At 54.3% G+C, this 14,500-nt stretch overlaps 5 protein-coding genes across 5 annotated transcripts; 3 read left to right on the forward strand and 2 right to left on the reverse strand.

Moving 5' to 3' along the window:
- Positions 1-936: 936 nt before the first annotated feature.
- Positions 937-2,691, forward strand: UMAG_01640 (uncharacterized protein; the record flags this gene model as incomplete). Its single annotated transcript, XM_011389325.1, has 1 exon — positions 937-2,691. One exon carries the CDS (start codon positions 937-939, stop codon positions 2,689-2,691), a length of 1,755 nt encoding a protein of 584 aa, XP_011387627.1.
- A 437-nt stretch (positions 2,692-3,128) lies between these two features.
- UMAG_01641 (uncharacterized protein) lies at positions 3,129-4,931 on the reverse strand (the record flags this gene model as incomplete). Its single annotated transcript, XM_011389326.1, has 1 exon — positions 3,129-4,931. One exon carries the CDS (start codon positions 4,929-4,931, stop codon positions 3,129-3,131), a length of 1,803 nt encoding a protein of 600 aa, XP_011387628.1.
- Positions 4,932-6,245: 1,314 nt separating this feature from the next.
- On the forward strand, positions 6,246-8,023 carry UMAG_11137 (uncharacterized protein; the record flags this gene model as incomplete). Its single annotated transcript, XM_011389713.1, has 2 exons — positions 6,246-7,914; positions 8,001-8,023. 2 exons carry the CDS (start codon positions 6,246-6,248, stop codon positions 8,021-8,023), a joined length of 1,692 nt encoding a protein of 563 aa, XP_011388015.1.
- Positions 8,024-10,863: 2,840 nt separating this feature from the next.
- Positions 10,864-11,442, forward strand: UMAG_01643 (small G-protein Ras2; the record flags this gene model as incomplete). The annotated part of the gene is made up of 1 exon (XM_011389327.1): positions 10,864-11,442. One exon carries the CDS (start codon positions 10,864-10,866, stop codon positions 11,440-11,442), a length of 579 nt encoding a protein of 192 aa, XP_011387629.1.
- Positions 11,443-12,248: 806 nt separating this feature from the next.
- Positions 12,249-14,183, reverse strand: UMAG_11138 (uncharacterized protein; the record flags this gene model as incomplete). Its single annotated transcript, XM_011389714.1, has 1 exon — positions 12,249-14,183. One exon carries the CDS (start codon positions 14,181-14,183, stop codon positions 12,249-12,251), a length of 1,935 nt encoding a protein of 644 aa, XP_011388016.1.
- Positions 14,184-14,500: the final 317 nt, after the last annotated feature.

Consider the following 14,500-nt stretch of genomic DNA (forward strand, 5'->3'; position numbering starts at 1 on the left):
CGATTCCGCACGACAAGCATCACCGGCTTCCACCGCGACAGGCTTTGATTCCATCGACGGACAATTTGACAAAAGGAGACAGTTTGCGTTGGCGGTACACGAACAACTCCTTGAGCTGGTTCGGACAACGGAACAATCCACGAGTGTCTGAGCTTTACGCTTGTCATGAGCCGGAAAAAAGGTATTCACGATTTCCAACATGCGTGATGGTTGCACGCGAAGAGCGATTCCACTTATTTTCTGGCCAGAGAATCACCACACAGCTCTCCTCCACTGAGCAGCTCGCGGTTAGGGACAAACGCTGTCAGGGGTTGCGTCGCATCTTCCGATGGAAAGCAAAGGGAGGCGACGGCGACAGGACCCTGATCTGCCTGGCAGATCTGGCAGACCTGATCTGTCTGGTGGGATTTTCTTTGGATTCCCCCGCATCCCGTCCAAGGGTGCTCTGCAGTTCTTCGAGCCAAGCCACAACTTGGATCATCTGACATCCACGATTGCGTTGTGGCGTCGATGAGCGCAAACAATCACCAATCAGGTCGCCTCTCTTCCGTCGACGCTTCTATTGCAGCCAACGCGAACGGCCGATCCGTTCCTAAAGGAACACCCGGCTGCCTTGGGATGCTAGTCGAGACCAAACAGCTTTTCGTAACGTCTCAGATGTGCTTTCTTGGCATCTAGACTCGCTTGCCTATCAAGAGTCAAGTCCACGTACGCACCGCTTGCTACCAGCCATCGGACTAACCGGTCTCCCGCGTAACATCACCTCGAATCCGCTTGCTCCTTCTCTTCCATCATCTCAAAATTGCCGCTACATCCTGATCGGCGCCTACGATTCGGCCTCTCTTCAGTAGCAGCGATACATATCCCCCGCTCGTCGTCGCTCACCGAGTCGAGTTCCAGATCGCCTCGTCAAAGACTTCCACAGGACAACACATCATGGCTCGAGCCGTCTCGCTTCAGCGCAGGCCAGTGGGTCTCCTCCTCGCTCTGCTCGCCTCAATAGCTTTGCTCGCTCAACCTTCAGCTGCAATCGCATCGGTCACGCGTCGAGGAAAGTATCTCTACCAGGGCAACGACCGATTCTACATCAAAGGCGTCGCCTACCAGGAGGCTGCCCCCATAGCAGAGTCCACCGCTGCCAACGATGACAATGGTGGCTTTCCAGAGCCCGACAGCTTCACTGATCCTCTCGCGCTTCCAGACGCGTGCACACGCGACGTTGCCAACTTCCGTGATCTCGGCATCAACACCGTCCGTGTCTATTCGGTCAACTCGAGCCTCAATCACGATGCGTGCATGTCATCATTCAGCAATGCTGGCATCTATGTGATCCTCGACCTCGCGCTCCCACTCAACGGCTCCATCAACCGCGCACAGCCCAGCTGGGATGTTGGTCTGCTTGACCTCTACGCATCAACCATTGACGTCTTTTCCAGGTACGACAACCTCCTCGCGGTCAACATCGCAAACGAGGTCGTCACGCAACCGTCGAATGCCAATGCTGCTCCCTTCATCAAGGCGGCGGTGCGTGACATCAAGGCCTACCTCCGCTCTAAAAACTCCAACGTGCTTGTATCCTACTCTTCCACCGACGGTCCTTCCGGAGTTAACCAGTGGCGAGACATGCTCGCCTACTACCTTACGTGTGGTAGTGCAGACACCAGTGTCGACTTGTACGGTCTCAACTCCTACTCGTGGTGCGGCAACAGCTCATACACGGCATCCGGCTACAACACGCTTACTAGCGACTTTAGCTCGCTGCCAGTGCCAGCCTATCTCGCCGAGTTTGGCTGTGTCGAGAATGTCGGCACCAACAACCGTCCCTGGACCGAAGTCGCAGCGCTTTTCTCCGCCCCCATGACCGACACTTTCAGCGGTGGTGTCGCCTTCTCATACTTTCCTCAGGACACTGGCCCCGATTACGGACTTGTCAGTGTCTCGGGCAACACGGTGAACACGCGATCCGACTGGCAGGCGCTCAAGAGGGAGTTTGCCAACACTTCGGCCCCGACCAGTGCTCCATCGGGTTCGTCTAGCTCGCCAGCCTACGCAGCATGCCGGGGCAACACCAACAACTTCCCCGCATCCACCGTTCTTCCTCCAACACCCAATGCACAGCTGTGCAACTGCGTCGAATCCAACGCCTTCAGCTGCGCGCTCAACCCAGCCACATTCAACTCGCCCAGCATCATCGGTACCTTGACAGGTCAGGCCTGTACCTACTTGTCCGAACAAGGCGGTTCCTGTGCAGCCATCTTGGCCGACGGCGAGTCGGGTACCTATGGCGACTACTCCTTCTGCACTTCCGCACAGCGACTCGAGTGGGCCATGTCTCAGTACAACGTTGTGACCAACTTTAACGCCGACTCGTGCAGCTTTTCCGGAAATGCAAGTGTCAAGGTTCCCCCACAACCCATGGCTTCAGCCATCAACGATGCCTTTTCAACCTGTTTGGCGCAGAACCCGGTGGGTGTGTCGACGCCAACACCCCACGCGGGGCCGGCGACGGTCAACAGCACGGTTAGCGCTTCCACTGCTGCGCCCTCGCAGACCGGTTCCGGTTCCGGCTCCGGTTCCGGCTCCGGTGGCGGTAATTCCAATTCTGCCTCGGCCAGCTTCCAGGGTGGCAAGGGGTTGGCTACGGCCATGACGCTCGGTGGGGCTGTCGTTGCTGCTTGGTCGATGCTTTGAACTGGTTGCTTTCAGATAATATACCTTTACCGGGTTTTCATTGCATTTGCTTTGCATGGTTCGCAGTTGATGCTGATGGATCGGACACTTTCTTGTACTACCGTGGATTATCTGTTTTTGTCTATATCCCTTGACATGCTGGACTTGACCGATACAACTCATGGTGCTTGAATGTGTGTGAGCAACAAAAGTAGATGCAAGGTGTCTGCGCGCAGGCTGGCGAGCTGGCAAGCTGCCTCGATGCAGTCACACAGCTGGTTTGGTCCGATCTGTCGAAGCGTCTGTACACGTTCTGGACGTGATGGTCAACTGCGTGACGTCAGCAGGCCAACTGCGTACAGGACAGATTCGTGATTCACGATCGTGGATTGAAAAGATTCATGCTTGTGATTGTCTGTTGGTCATGAGTACAAGACGGGCTTGATCTTTAATGCTGATCAAGTGGTACTGGCACTGCTCGTGGTTAGGCCGGTGCCCTTGCACGAGTTGAAGATGGGCAAACAGCTCAAGTACCTACACCACGTACATGCTTTTGTGGGATCGGGCGAATTGTAAAAGTTGCTGGCCAAGCCAGCAAAGAAGCCAACCAACAAGCCGAGCGCAAGAATCCTCAACACCCACGTCACCACTCTATGGCGTTTACTGGAATGAATAGACGGTGCAAACATCAAACCGCCCAGCAGTCCAACGCAGAAACCGCCAATGTGCGCGAAGTTATCCAACCCGGGCAACAGTCCGAGCGCAAGCCCAAGAATGGCGAACCCAATCGACATGAGCAGTCGCATCTTGGCTCGATACTCGTACTTCCAGTTGTAGCACAAATCCACGAGCTCAATGCTGATGCATGTGTAGATGGCACCAGATGCACCCAGCGCAGGCTGTCCGATCAACCCAAAGTTTCCACCCAGCAGATTCCCTCCAATACCACCGGCAAAGTAGACGATAAAGTACGCAATCGATCCGATCAGCTTCTCGATCTGCGCACACAGCGTCAGTTGCACCAAAAGGTTAAAAAAGATATGTACGAATCCGGCGTGCACAAAGATGGCCGTGACGAAGCGGTAGCCTTGGTTCGGATTGTTGGCGTCTTTCAGACCACAGATCTGCGAGATCGCGCACAGCTGGTCGGCAGAGTACAGGTTCGAACTTGAAGTCGAGTCCTTGAGGCAAGGAAGCTGTTCCGAGGTGGGCAGTGCGGGAACGTTGCGCATGCACGGCACGAAGCGCGCACCGAACGAGATCATGAATTCAGCTGAAGGTCCCAACATGGGGTTGATGCTCGGACGTGTCTGCACTGCTTGACCAGTCTCTGCGTTGGCCTTGATTAACTCGATGACGAAGACGACCACAAGCGCCACAGCAACCACCCACGATACATATGGCCATCTCTGTCGTCCGATGCCCTGTCGACGTCGCTCGATTTGATCCCGAACCTTTTCTTCGCCTGCGAGACGTCGGCTCGTCGAGCTGGAAAGCTTGCCCAGCAAGCCGCTTTTGGCTTCCTCGTCTACTGCTGCTGGATGTGAGCCTTCGATCTGGTTGGACCAGAGTGCTGCTGATCCGCGCCTAATCTGCTTTGTTTCGTCGTCTTCGTCCTCTGCGTAGCCCATGGGTTCGGCGTGGTTCTTGAGCGGCAGCTCGGTTGCGCTGGAATCGTAACGTGCATGTGCATAGTCGCGATCGGTGTGGTGCTGATCGTAGTAGCTGCTAGGATTCTCCAAGTGATCATGGTATACTGTCGAGTTGCGTTGCATGTGCTGCGCCCTCAGCGCGTCTTCTGCGCTCGTGTCTGTGTAGACGGTGGCGTGGTCGCGCTCGACATTTCTGCCGATGCGGACGTTGTAGCTGCTGATACTATCGTTGGGTGCCAGCGTGTCGGTCCTGTCAAGGAAGATGGTGCCGGTGAGGGCACGATCTTCGGGACCGTATGGATCATGTCGAAGGTACGAGTCTCGTGCGGCTGCTGATGCGGAGTGATCAAGCGGAGGTGCACTACTGAAGGCCTCGTAGGGATCGGTGTACATGGAGGGAGAGTCAGCACCTATGTTGGATGCCGGCGGAGCGAGACGGTGGGCGTTGGAGTTGGCTCCCACGCCTGCAGAGTTGCGATGAACTGTCTGGGCTTGATTGGACGAAATCATCTCCACAACCTGATCGTACTCGGTAGCACCGTAAGGTGATGGATCCCATGCCGAGCTGTGATAGCTGTGTTGCGCAGCATCGCCGTGGTATCGACTCATTGTTCAGGAGGATGGTAGAAATTGGTGCCCAGCCAAGATCGGCAGGAAGCTGCCAGCCAGTGAGATGAGACACAGCCGACACGAGCCGGCAATGAAATCGTTTCAGGTGAGCCTTTGCCACCTACTGTACTGTACAGGAGCTGAGCGAGCAACGGTGACGACGACGAAAGGGACGAAGAATAGGGAGAAGAGGAGCAGCTTTGCAGTGAGTTGGCCGTCAAAAGCAATGGTTATGGAGGAGGTGTGATGATAAGAAAGCAAGCAAGAAAGTGAGGGAGTAAAGCGTGACACAAGTGAAAGAGCATGCCACGGTGCAGTTACGAGTCACGAGTCACGAGTCACGAGTGTTGGTTTCAAGCTGTCAAGTCGTCTGTTGTGAGTGTTGCTCCACACTTTTTGCAAGAGAAAAAACTCAAAACCTGCACGTACGACGCCCGCGCGCTTGCACACGAGCACGCGACGACTCTTGAGGTGTCCTGCTGGCTCGTGGCTGGCTGCACAGCCCAAAAAGGTAGCTGCACAGCTTCGAGTCAACGGGAGATCTGAAGCGCTTGTCTGCTTTGCTCTCGCACCAGAGACCATCCATTCACACGACGACGTTGAACATGCTGCAGACAAGCTTCGGGGCCATCAATCCGAGCGATTCGGAACGAGACGAAAGGCACATTCTACGGCCCTCGTCAAGGCTTGTTGTCGCGCGATGTTCTCTTCTCCCGCTCACCAGCTAGCTGAGATGCTGAGATGTGATGACTTTACCCAGCTCATAGACTACTCGCTAACTCACATAATCTGAAAACACATAACCGATAAGTTATAGAAGCTGCGTCAACCAGGGAAAGCTGTGCACAGCAACCGAAGTGACAGGTCATCTGATCATTCACGATTCACGATTCACGATTCACGATTCACGATTGTGGGCCACGCTGTGCGCGGTGCGCTGTTATCCTCAATGTTATACCTTGATGTTTCTCACATCAAGCAACAAATCGTGAATCCCGTGTCTCGAACTCGTAGTCACGAGTCACGAGTCTCGAGTCGGTGAACCGATGTGGAGGCCCAAGCCAAAAAAGTTGAGAAGAACTGAGTGATTCACGATTTGTCCGCCATCTTTCAAGCATCCAACCACGATTGCAACGATACGGGCGGCAGACGGAGGCTGATTTTGCCAATCAAAATCAACTCGTATGGACCGCTACGGTGCTCTGGAAACGTTGAGAGTGCCTTGAAAACCACCCGGTGCCTTCGCAGTATCTGGTATCACGGCCTGATACTCAGGTTTTGAAGCAGCCGGCTCTGCTGGCTCCCAACTCGATCATGTCGGTCGCTCGTACTGCGACTCCGAAATCGGAGCATGCCGCATCTTCGACTGCATTCGAATCTCTAGCCACACAATGCCAGGGCTCTGAGAGTCCGCCTGTACCTCACGAAAATGATGACGATACTGACGCTCACAGAGTACAGATGATTCTCAGAATCAAAAGAAAACGCAACCAAGATCCCGTAGATGCCCTCATCATTAAGCAGAATGAGCGCAGACACAAGCGCAGGTCTATGATACTGCCAAATGATGATGCAGATCCAGACTTCTCGCCAGACAGGAATGCGGAAGCTACAGCTAAGCAGCGCGGCGTTTTTCGTCTGGCGGAAACCGTATCGCTCCAGTCGTTCTCAGACCCCATCGCAGCGCGTAGGCTCCATCAACGCATCTCGGCGCTAACCAAGTCGATCACGGTTGGTCCAAGCACCAAGCCTCTGATGCCTTCGAAACTCGCTCAGAGCGTCTCATCACCTTCGCTTAGCCAAACCGCCGTTGAGCAGCGATTCGAATCATCTTGGAGCAACGACGATGAATCAAGCGGTCCATCGACGTCGCGTGTCCATCGTTCACTCGGAAGTTCGGTGACCTCGCTTAATGCACCGACAGAAGCATCGCCTGCGGCAACAACTACTTCTAGGCTCAAGGCGCTCGCGTCCGAGCAGATCGACCGCGATAAGGATCGTCGATCTCGCAGCAGCACGCCTTTGGGTATCCGCTTCAAAGTCATCTCAAAGGATCATGCAGCTGGGAAAGGTCTCAGACGTTCTGGAAGCTCAGCGAGTCTCCGAAAATTGCCCAGTACCGCAGGGACAAGCCGTCCCTGGCACACGCCAGTCGGGCCGCCCGTGATCCGGTCCAAGAAGGAAAACGAGGCAGAGGCCCTCTTTGGACGTATCATTGATGCAGAGACCGAGTCCATAGGCCCTGTACAAAAATCGACACGCGCAAGAGCTACGGCTGAAAAGCAGGCAAAGCAGGCAGTGCCCGCACAGCACGATGAGCAGATGGCCGGCCTCGATGCCAAATTCGCCGAATTGCTCGGCGATTATCTGCGGTCAAACAATATTGAGCCCTCTCAGGATCTTGACAAGATTGCTCAAGGCGCTTCGCAGGAAGATGTAGGTGAAGAGGCCGGTTTCGGACCTGTTACGGAAGCAGGCACGTTGCAAGTGGGAGCAGAAGGCGACGAGGATGATGAGGATGACTATGTATACGATGTATACTATCGAGACATGCTACCAACCAAAGCTGGCCCTCAAGGATCTGCAGAGACAGGTCTTCAACCAGCGCAAGTTGCTGGGCGAGAAAAGGGTGCCGCGGCTGGCTATACTGCTGTTCCGGACTCGATGGCTTTGCCCAGGGTATTGGGCGGAGAGGTGGTGCCTCCGGAATCAGCTGCTCTGACGCCCAACTGGTTCGCTGGTCTCGATTTTGCTGGACCCAACGCAGTGATTGCGTCACTTGAGGGCTTTGAGGACAGCGACGACGAGATTGAGCAGGTAGAGGACGACGGATTCGAAAGCTACGACGAAGGCGAAGACGAGGACAGCAACGACGAGGGCTTTTACAGAAACGACTACCCGGAGCAGGAGCTTCCAGAAGCCGACGAGGTCGATTTCGACTATGACGACGATGAGTTCGACGAGGATGAACACGATCAATACTGTGAGTGCGGACGAGCCGATTGCGTCGCTTTCTAAGACGCTTTCACTGACCTTTGATACTTGTCCACCTGACGTACCTTTTTCTAGCTCTATCTGATGGAAGCTTCTGATCAGCTGCTTTGGCATTCCGCCTCTCGTCGGTATTCGCAGATTGCCGCAATGTTCTTGTGTCGACAACCCCGATTCACGATTCACGATTCACGATTCACGACTGTGACGTGCGGCTAGAGCGCTTGGACTTGCAACATCTCGACAATCACGGAACGTTCTAGAGGAGAGATGAATGCCGACCGGCGAGGCTTATAAGCTCTGAGTACACTCAAACACAACCACCTAGATCAAAGTTGGCTGCGCGTCTGCGCAAGTGTAACCCTAGAGTCGACGCTTAATCGGCTCGAAGCGGGCTCTGCTATGGGTCGAACTCTCATCCTTGCTGGTCAGTGATTTGGTTTCATTGTACTTAGTTTGATCACCAGCGTTGACATCCAAAGCAGCTCTGGCTGCCGAGTCTGAATCCTTTTCGCGTGTCGGGAAAGTGGGATCACGGTTTGTGATTCACGATTTGTGACTGCCAGTGCTCCCAGCAGCTGAGAGAACTTTAACAAGTCGAAGATCGGGCCAGGGGCGTGGACCGGGCGTGGACCGTGGACAGAAAGGAGAGAGAAAAAGGTGGATTCCCGCTTCGGATCAGAAGCGATCTGATCGTAAGAAATCATCGCAGCGGAGGCAACCGTGAATCTTGAATTCGGTCAGGGGGGCGTGGGAGTCGTGAGTGTGTGATCCAGATGTGAGCACACGGATATTCCGCACCCTAAATCGTGAATACGGCGATGAACGGCTGCTAGATCGCTTGCAGTTCTGGAAGATTAGGTAGAAGTAGGTAATCTTTGGAGAAGCACATAGGTCTGGGACCTGCATCATCCACAGTCACAGAGAGAGTTACACCACTTGCACGATTGGTGACTCGGGGATGAAGCATCTGTATCAAGGAGAAAAAAAAAGAAAGAAAAGAAAACTCGATGTAGAATCGACGTTGATGGCGCGTACAACAAAGCAGGAAGCTATGCACGAAGTAATCACGAATGACGGGCTGCTGTACAGTTCCTAAGTTAGTCGGATCATTCACGATTCAAGTGTGATTTTTCTACTCCGCTGACGTTCTTTCCCAGGCTGGTTGTATTGCGTATTTCAAGCTGGTGGATGGACTTGCGTAATGTGTCCCGATTCGAAACAAATCACGAATGCAAAGATGTGGCTTACTGAATCTTTGGTTTGCGTATGAAGTTGACTGGTACAATGTGGATGTGAAGCGAGACACCGTTCGGTTCCGGTTCCGGCTCGAGTGGCTGTCCGCATGGGATGTGGGTGCGCCGCTATCGTGACAATCACAGAATGGCACATCCAGGGCGTGCTCGAGTCGGACTTGAATGCAGCAAAGGTGTGTAGAGCGTTCTCGTTCATCTGCGCACACGCTATCCGTGCGGATGCTGTTGAGCGGGTAACGCCGTTGAAGCATGCTCAGGAAGGCTGAAACCATTGACCGGCAGCCAGCGTGTCCAGTCACGAGTGTCGCTTTGTCTAAGTTAGTCGCGCCAACGTCAAAGTGGGAAAAGGAGAGGAGCAGCGCAGGCAAGCAAAGCAAGCAAAGCAGCAAAGCAGCAAAGCAGCAAAGCAAGCAAGAAAAATGACATTCGTGATTTAGATCATTTGAGAGGGCGCGCGCGTGCCTGGTAGAGCCCAACCAGCAGACGAGCCAGTCGCCTCGCTTGTTGCAGCGTCTTATGCTTTTGGCTGTGCGAGGCGTGTCAAGAGAGACACAGTCACGAATGAGAGACAGAGAGAGAGAGAAAGAAAGAAAGAAAGACAGAATCACTGAAAGTGGGCGCGCTCACGCCACATGTCGAGTCGTGCAAAGCGTGTAATTCCGCTTGCGTCTCTGCATTCACAATTTTAGTTGCATGCCTGTGCATCAGTCTCTCTCTCACACTCTCTTCACTGACTCGCTGGTCAAAGCAAAGCACTCGGCTGACTCGCTGCTGACGGCTGACGGCTGCGACCGACGTATGTTAATCCGATTCATCACCCTGCTCGTCCACCGCTGCTACTTCTTTGTTCGTCACCATCATCCACACTCTATTAAGCTCCTCCGACCACTTACTTGTGTTCTCTTGCTACCTTTACCGCGATAACAACCACAGCCAAACGCACACCGTTCAACGACGACAGCACCCGCCCTTTTATACCCATTCGGCCGCATCATCCGCCGTACACACACGCCGTCGGCTGTCTACCGACTCTACCAATTTCGCCTGTTTCCGCACGATCAAAGCGCCGACGCTACACGCTCTCGGCATCCTTTGACGTTGGCGTCGACCCCGACCCCGACCAGGCTTTGCAACTCTCCTTTCGGACGTTGCTTGTGACGCGACAAATTTTGCACACACACAGCGCGGAGTCTCCATCGGCAGTCACGATCGACATCCAGGACGCAGTGCGGTGAGAGGTGAGGCTTCTCGAACAGCTTGCTGGACCATCGTTCTCGTTCTTTTTCGCAGCACACTTCGCAGCAACATCTCTTTGCTCGTACCTGCTCGTCCTCTGCGCAAGTGCCTCGGACTCATTCCAGTGTCGCCGTTCACGGACCCTCTCTCGCGAAAGTATCGGCCCGTGCTATCTCTCTATTGCACGCTTACGTTTGCATCCGCATCCGCATTCGTGTCCACGTCACGGTCTCGCCTCTCGCATTTGTCACGCTCCGGCTGACTAACAGGCGTTTTCTCGACCTGCCTCTCAGAGCTCCATCTCTTCGGTAGCAGGTGCACTCTCAGACGAGCATTGGTGACCAGTGTATTGACGCTCGATTACCGTCCTTTACCGACTCGTGTCGTTCCGGTGTTCTCCATAGCCATTCGAGCATCGCCGCTTCACCCGTCCACTATACTTGCCTATCATGAGTGGCAAAATGATGATCTACAAGCTTGTGGTGCTGGGAGATGGAGGTGTAGGAAAGACGGCGTTGACCATCCAGCTCTGTCTCAACCACTTTGTCGAGACGTACGACCCGACCATCGAAGACTCGTATCGCAAACAGACCGTGATCGACGACCAACCATGCATGCTCGAAGTACTTGACACGGCTGGTCAGGAGGAGTACACTGCGCTTAGAGACCAATGGATCCGCGAAGGAGAAGGTTTTCTGCTCGTCTATTCGATCTCGGCGAGGGCGACGTTTGAACGTGTAGAGCGATTCCGCAGCCAAATCTCGCGCGTCAAGGACCAAGAGCCACATACAGTGCCCATCATGCTGGTTGGGAATAAATGCGACAAGGTGAATGAGAGGGAGGTATCAAGAGAGGAGGGGCAAGCGCTTGCGCATCGACTAGGCTGCAAGTTTATCGAATCGAGCGCAAAGACGTGTGTCAACGTCGAACGTGCTTACTACACCGTGGTTCGCATGATCCGCGAACAGCGCGAAGGTACGGTAACGCACAAAAAGGAGAAGAAGAAGTCAAAATGCAATATCCTTTGAAAGCAAGCCTCAACAGCACATCAGCAACAGCATATTGGCTCTTGCATTCTCTCGTTTGCCCATTTGGATAGCTTGATCGCACGATACCAGCATTTGCTCTCTTTACTTTTCTATTCCTTCTATGCGAGCGACAGCAATCAGGTGATGGATGCAGCGCTGCGCGTCTCGGCAGCCGACGTTGCGTTGTTTTGCAACCACAAACGCTAGCACGCTCGCACATGCCGTCGTCGCTGCCTTTGGCGCTGCCTCGGCACGGGCACAATCAATTTCACGCTCGTTGCAGCGCATTCGCTCCTCAACCGCATCACCCAGCTGCTGCCGCGTTTGGCACTCGACTCTGATTCCCGCTCCCCTCCATCGCGTCCCGAGTCCCCCCTCACTCTCTTCCCTCTTTACCACTTCTACATGTCACATACATTCATGTTTTGCCTCGCGCCGTTCTCGTGAATCTCACGCCGATCCTTTACTCACATTCGTTGCGCAGGTACATCCTTGGTCCAGTGCACGTCCAGGCCATCTCGAAGTCGATCTCAGCCTGATCGTGCGGTTGACAGTCTGGATGTCGAGCCAGAAAGCAACAGCACGCAGTCTCGTCGCTAGCCACGCGCACACTTTGGTGTTCGTTGTGCGTGAGATTCACGATCCACGATTCACACGATTCACAATCCATGATTCACGATTCACGATTCACGATTCACGATCGACAATTCATGATTCATGATTCACGATTCACGATTCACGATTCACGATTGACGATTCACGATTCGTGATTGAGATCGAGTTGGAAAGAAACGCGCCAGCGTGAGTTAGGTATTGACATCTCGACTGGGCTTACGCCTAGCAGCCTGTTTCTCGCGCTTCGACCTGACCCTTTCGTCTGCCTTCTGCTTGGCCGCCTGTGCTCTCGCTCTGGCTCTTTGAGCCGACTGCTCAGCCTTCTCTCTTGCCATGGCCACGCGTCTCGCCTCGGCCTCCTCCGCCGCCTGCTGCTTCAATCGCGCCACCACCCACGGATGCTTCTGCATCCAGTGCCTCGTCCGATCGCGCTTGAAGTTGAACCCACGCGCTGAGAGCGCACACTCACCTTCGCGGCAGAAGTACCGTTGTACGCGTGGGAACTCGTGCACCTGCTGGTGCTCGTTCAGGTTGTGCTGACTCGAAAATGTTTTCGTGCAGCCAGGATGGTGGCACATCAGTCGCGTGCCTGGGCTAGGCTTAGATCTGCTCGTGCGCATCGCATTGGCAGTGCTGGGCTTCGACCCTCTTGTTGTACTGTAGCTGCCAATCTCAGTGCTGTTGCCGACAGTTGTCGGAAAACCACCCGCTAGCAGACTGGTGGCTTGGCACCTCATCGAACGCTGCGGACGTGAACAGCTTTGGCTCTGCAGCTGCAGCTGCTGGTGCTGCACTGACAGAAGGTCGCAGTTCAAATCGGTGCGTTCAAGGCTCGCAACGATTGTTTCACCGTCACTGCTGGCCTCGCTGACTTCGAACGATATTTCCATCGCACTTGGATCCTGCGCGTTGTTCACATGCTCGACCGTCTCCTTGGCAGCGCTCGTGGTCTTCCGAGATGCCTCTGCGCTCTCCATGGTGTTTCGAGAAAGGGCACCAAACGCGGAGTTCATGACGTCCGCATCATGTCTAGTCGTTGAAATCGAACCCGAGATGTTGGTGGCGCTGTTGATCTGCGCAAGGGCTGATGAGTCGAGTGACAAGTCATCCATACTGGTCTGACGAGAAGTGAGACATGCCAGAACCTTGTACGCGCTGAGAGTTGCTAAAGCTGCTGTGCTTGGCGTGACATCGGTCGAAGCAAGATCGAAATCGCGAACAGTCTGATCGTCGACCAATCCTGCAACAGGTGATAGCATAGAGCCAACAGACGGAGCAAACAGCGGCCCAAATGATTCGTTGCCATCAAAGACACTGCCAAATGGTACACCAGCATCGCTCATGTCGGCTATATCGATCATTGCGAACCAATCTTCGTTCGTCGCCAAGCTGGTCTCGGATGCCGTACTGGGCGAGAACAAGGTCGAGTCGGAGCACTGGTTCATCGTTTGTGGCAAGATGAAAGAATCGGCTGTGTGAGAAGAAGTTGCCTCTCGCTTGCAGTGAAATGCTTCGGCTGGACAAACGTCCAAGTCTTGAATGCGACCAGCGTGCTGCTGCCCCTCATACTGTTGACAGCTCCCTGTGGAGCTAGCCGACGCGACCATCGAGAGCTCGCTCTCTTCTGGCATGTAATGTACGTTGGCCTGGTTGGTCGTCATCGGTCCAGATACATCACCACTGACTACGATTGTGTTCGTCATGGCATTGACCGAGGCGAGAGTCTGATCCGTACTTTCTGCTTGCATCGAAGCGTTGGATGCCAATAGCTGGCACGCCAGAAGCGTATTTCCGTCCTCGACAGAAAGAGACTCGGCGAAGGGATCGACGAGCATCGAATCGGGAACCGTACATGACCGGGTTGACTGGCTAGGTACGATAGGCGGCCTGAGGAGAAGACCGTCGACGACGCTACTCGCTGGCTTGCATGATGATGGAGGCGTGTTCAGTGTGGCCAGCTCAGGCGGACGGTCGCGGACCTTGCCGGGCGGACGGTTCAACACACTGATGGCTCTAGCCACCAGGCTCGATTCGTTACCCCTAAAAGCGTGATGTGAACCAGCCATAGGCCAGAAAACTTGATCATAATTTTGTAGCAGACCGAGTGGGTTAAGGCGGGTCGACATAAGTCGAAAAAAATGTACAGCTTTCAGGACGAGTTCCAAAGATTCTGCAAGCTCCAAAAGGTTCCCCTTGGGGGGCAGCTGGGAGGTGCCAAAGGGAGAGTGTTCCGAAAAGAGAAGAGCTGTGAGTCAAAAGAGAGATTGTCCGGGTGTTTGCGTTGTTCGAAAATGGCGAGCATCGAGCAAGCGGAGAGTTTTATGCGTGGCGACGGTAAGCCGTTCAAGAGGGTTTGAACTCCAGCACCAGAAGTCCGTCGGATCATCGCCATCTGTGAAAGCGATTAGGGGATCATAGAATGTCTGCTTCTGCCATTCTCCCG

Source organism: Mycosarcoma maydis, chromosome 3 (assembly GCF_000328475.2).
Source record: "Mycosarcoma maydis chromosome 3, whole genome shotgun sequence".
NCBI classification, from domain to species: domain Eukaryota; kingdom Fungi; phylum Basidiomycota; class Ustilaginomycetes; order Ustilaginales; genus Mycosarcoma; species Mycosarcoma maydis.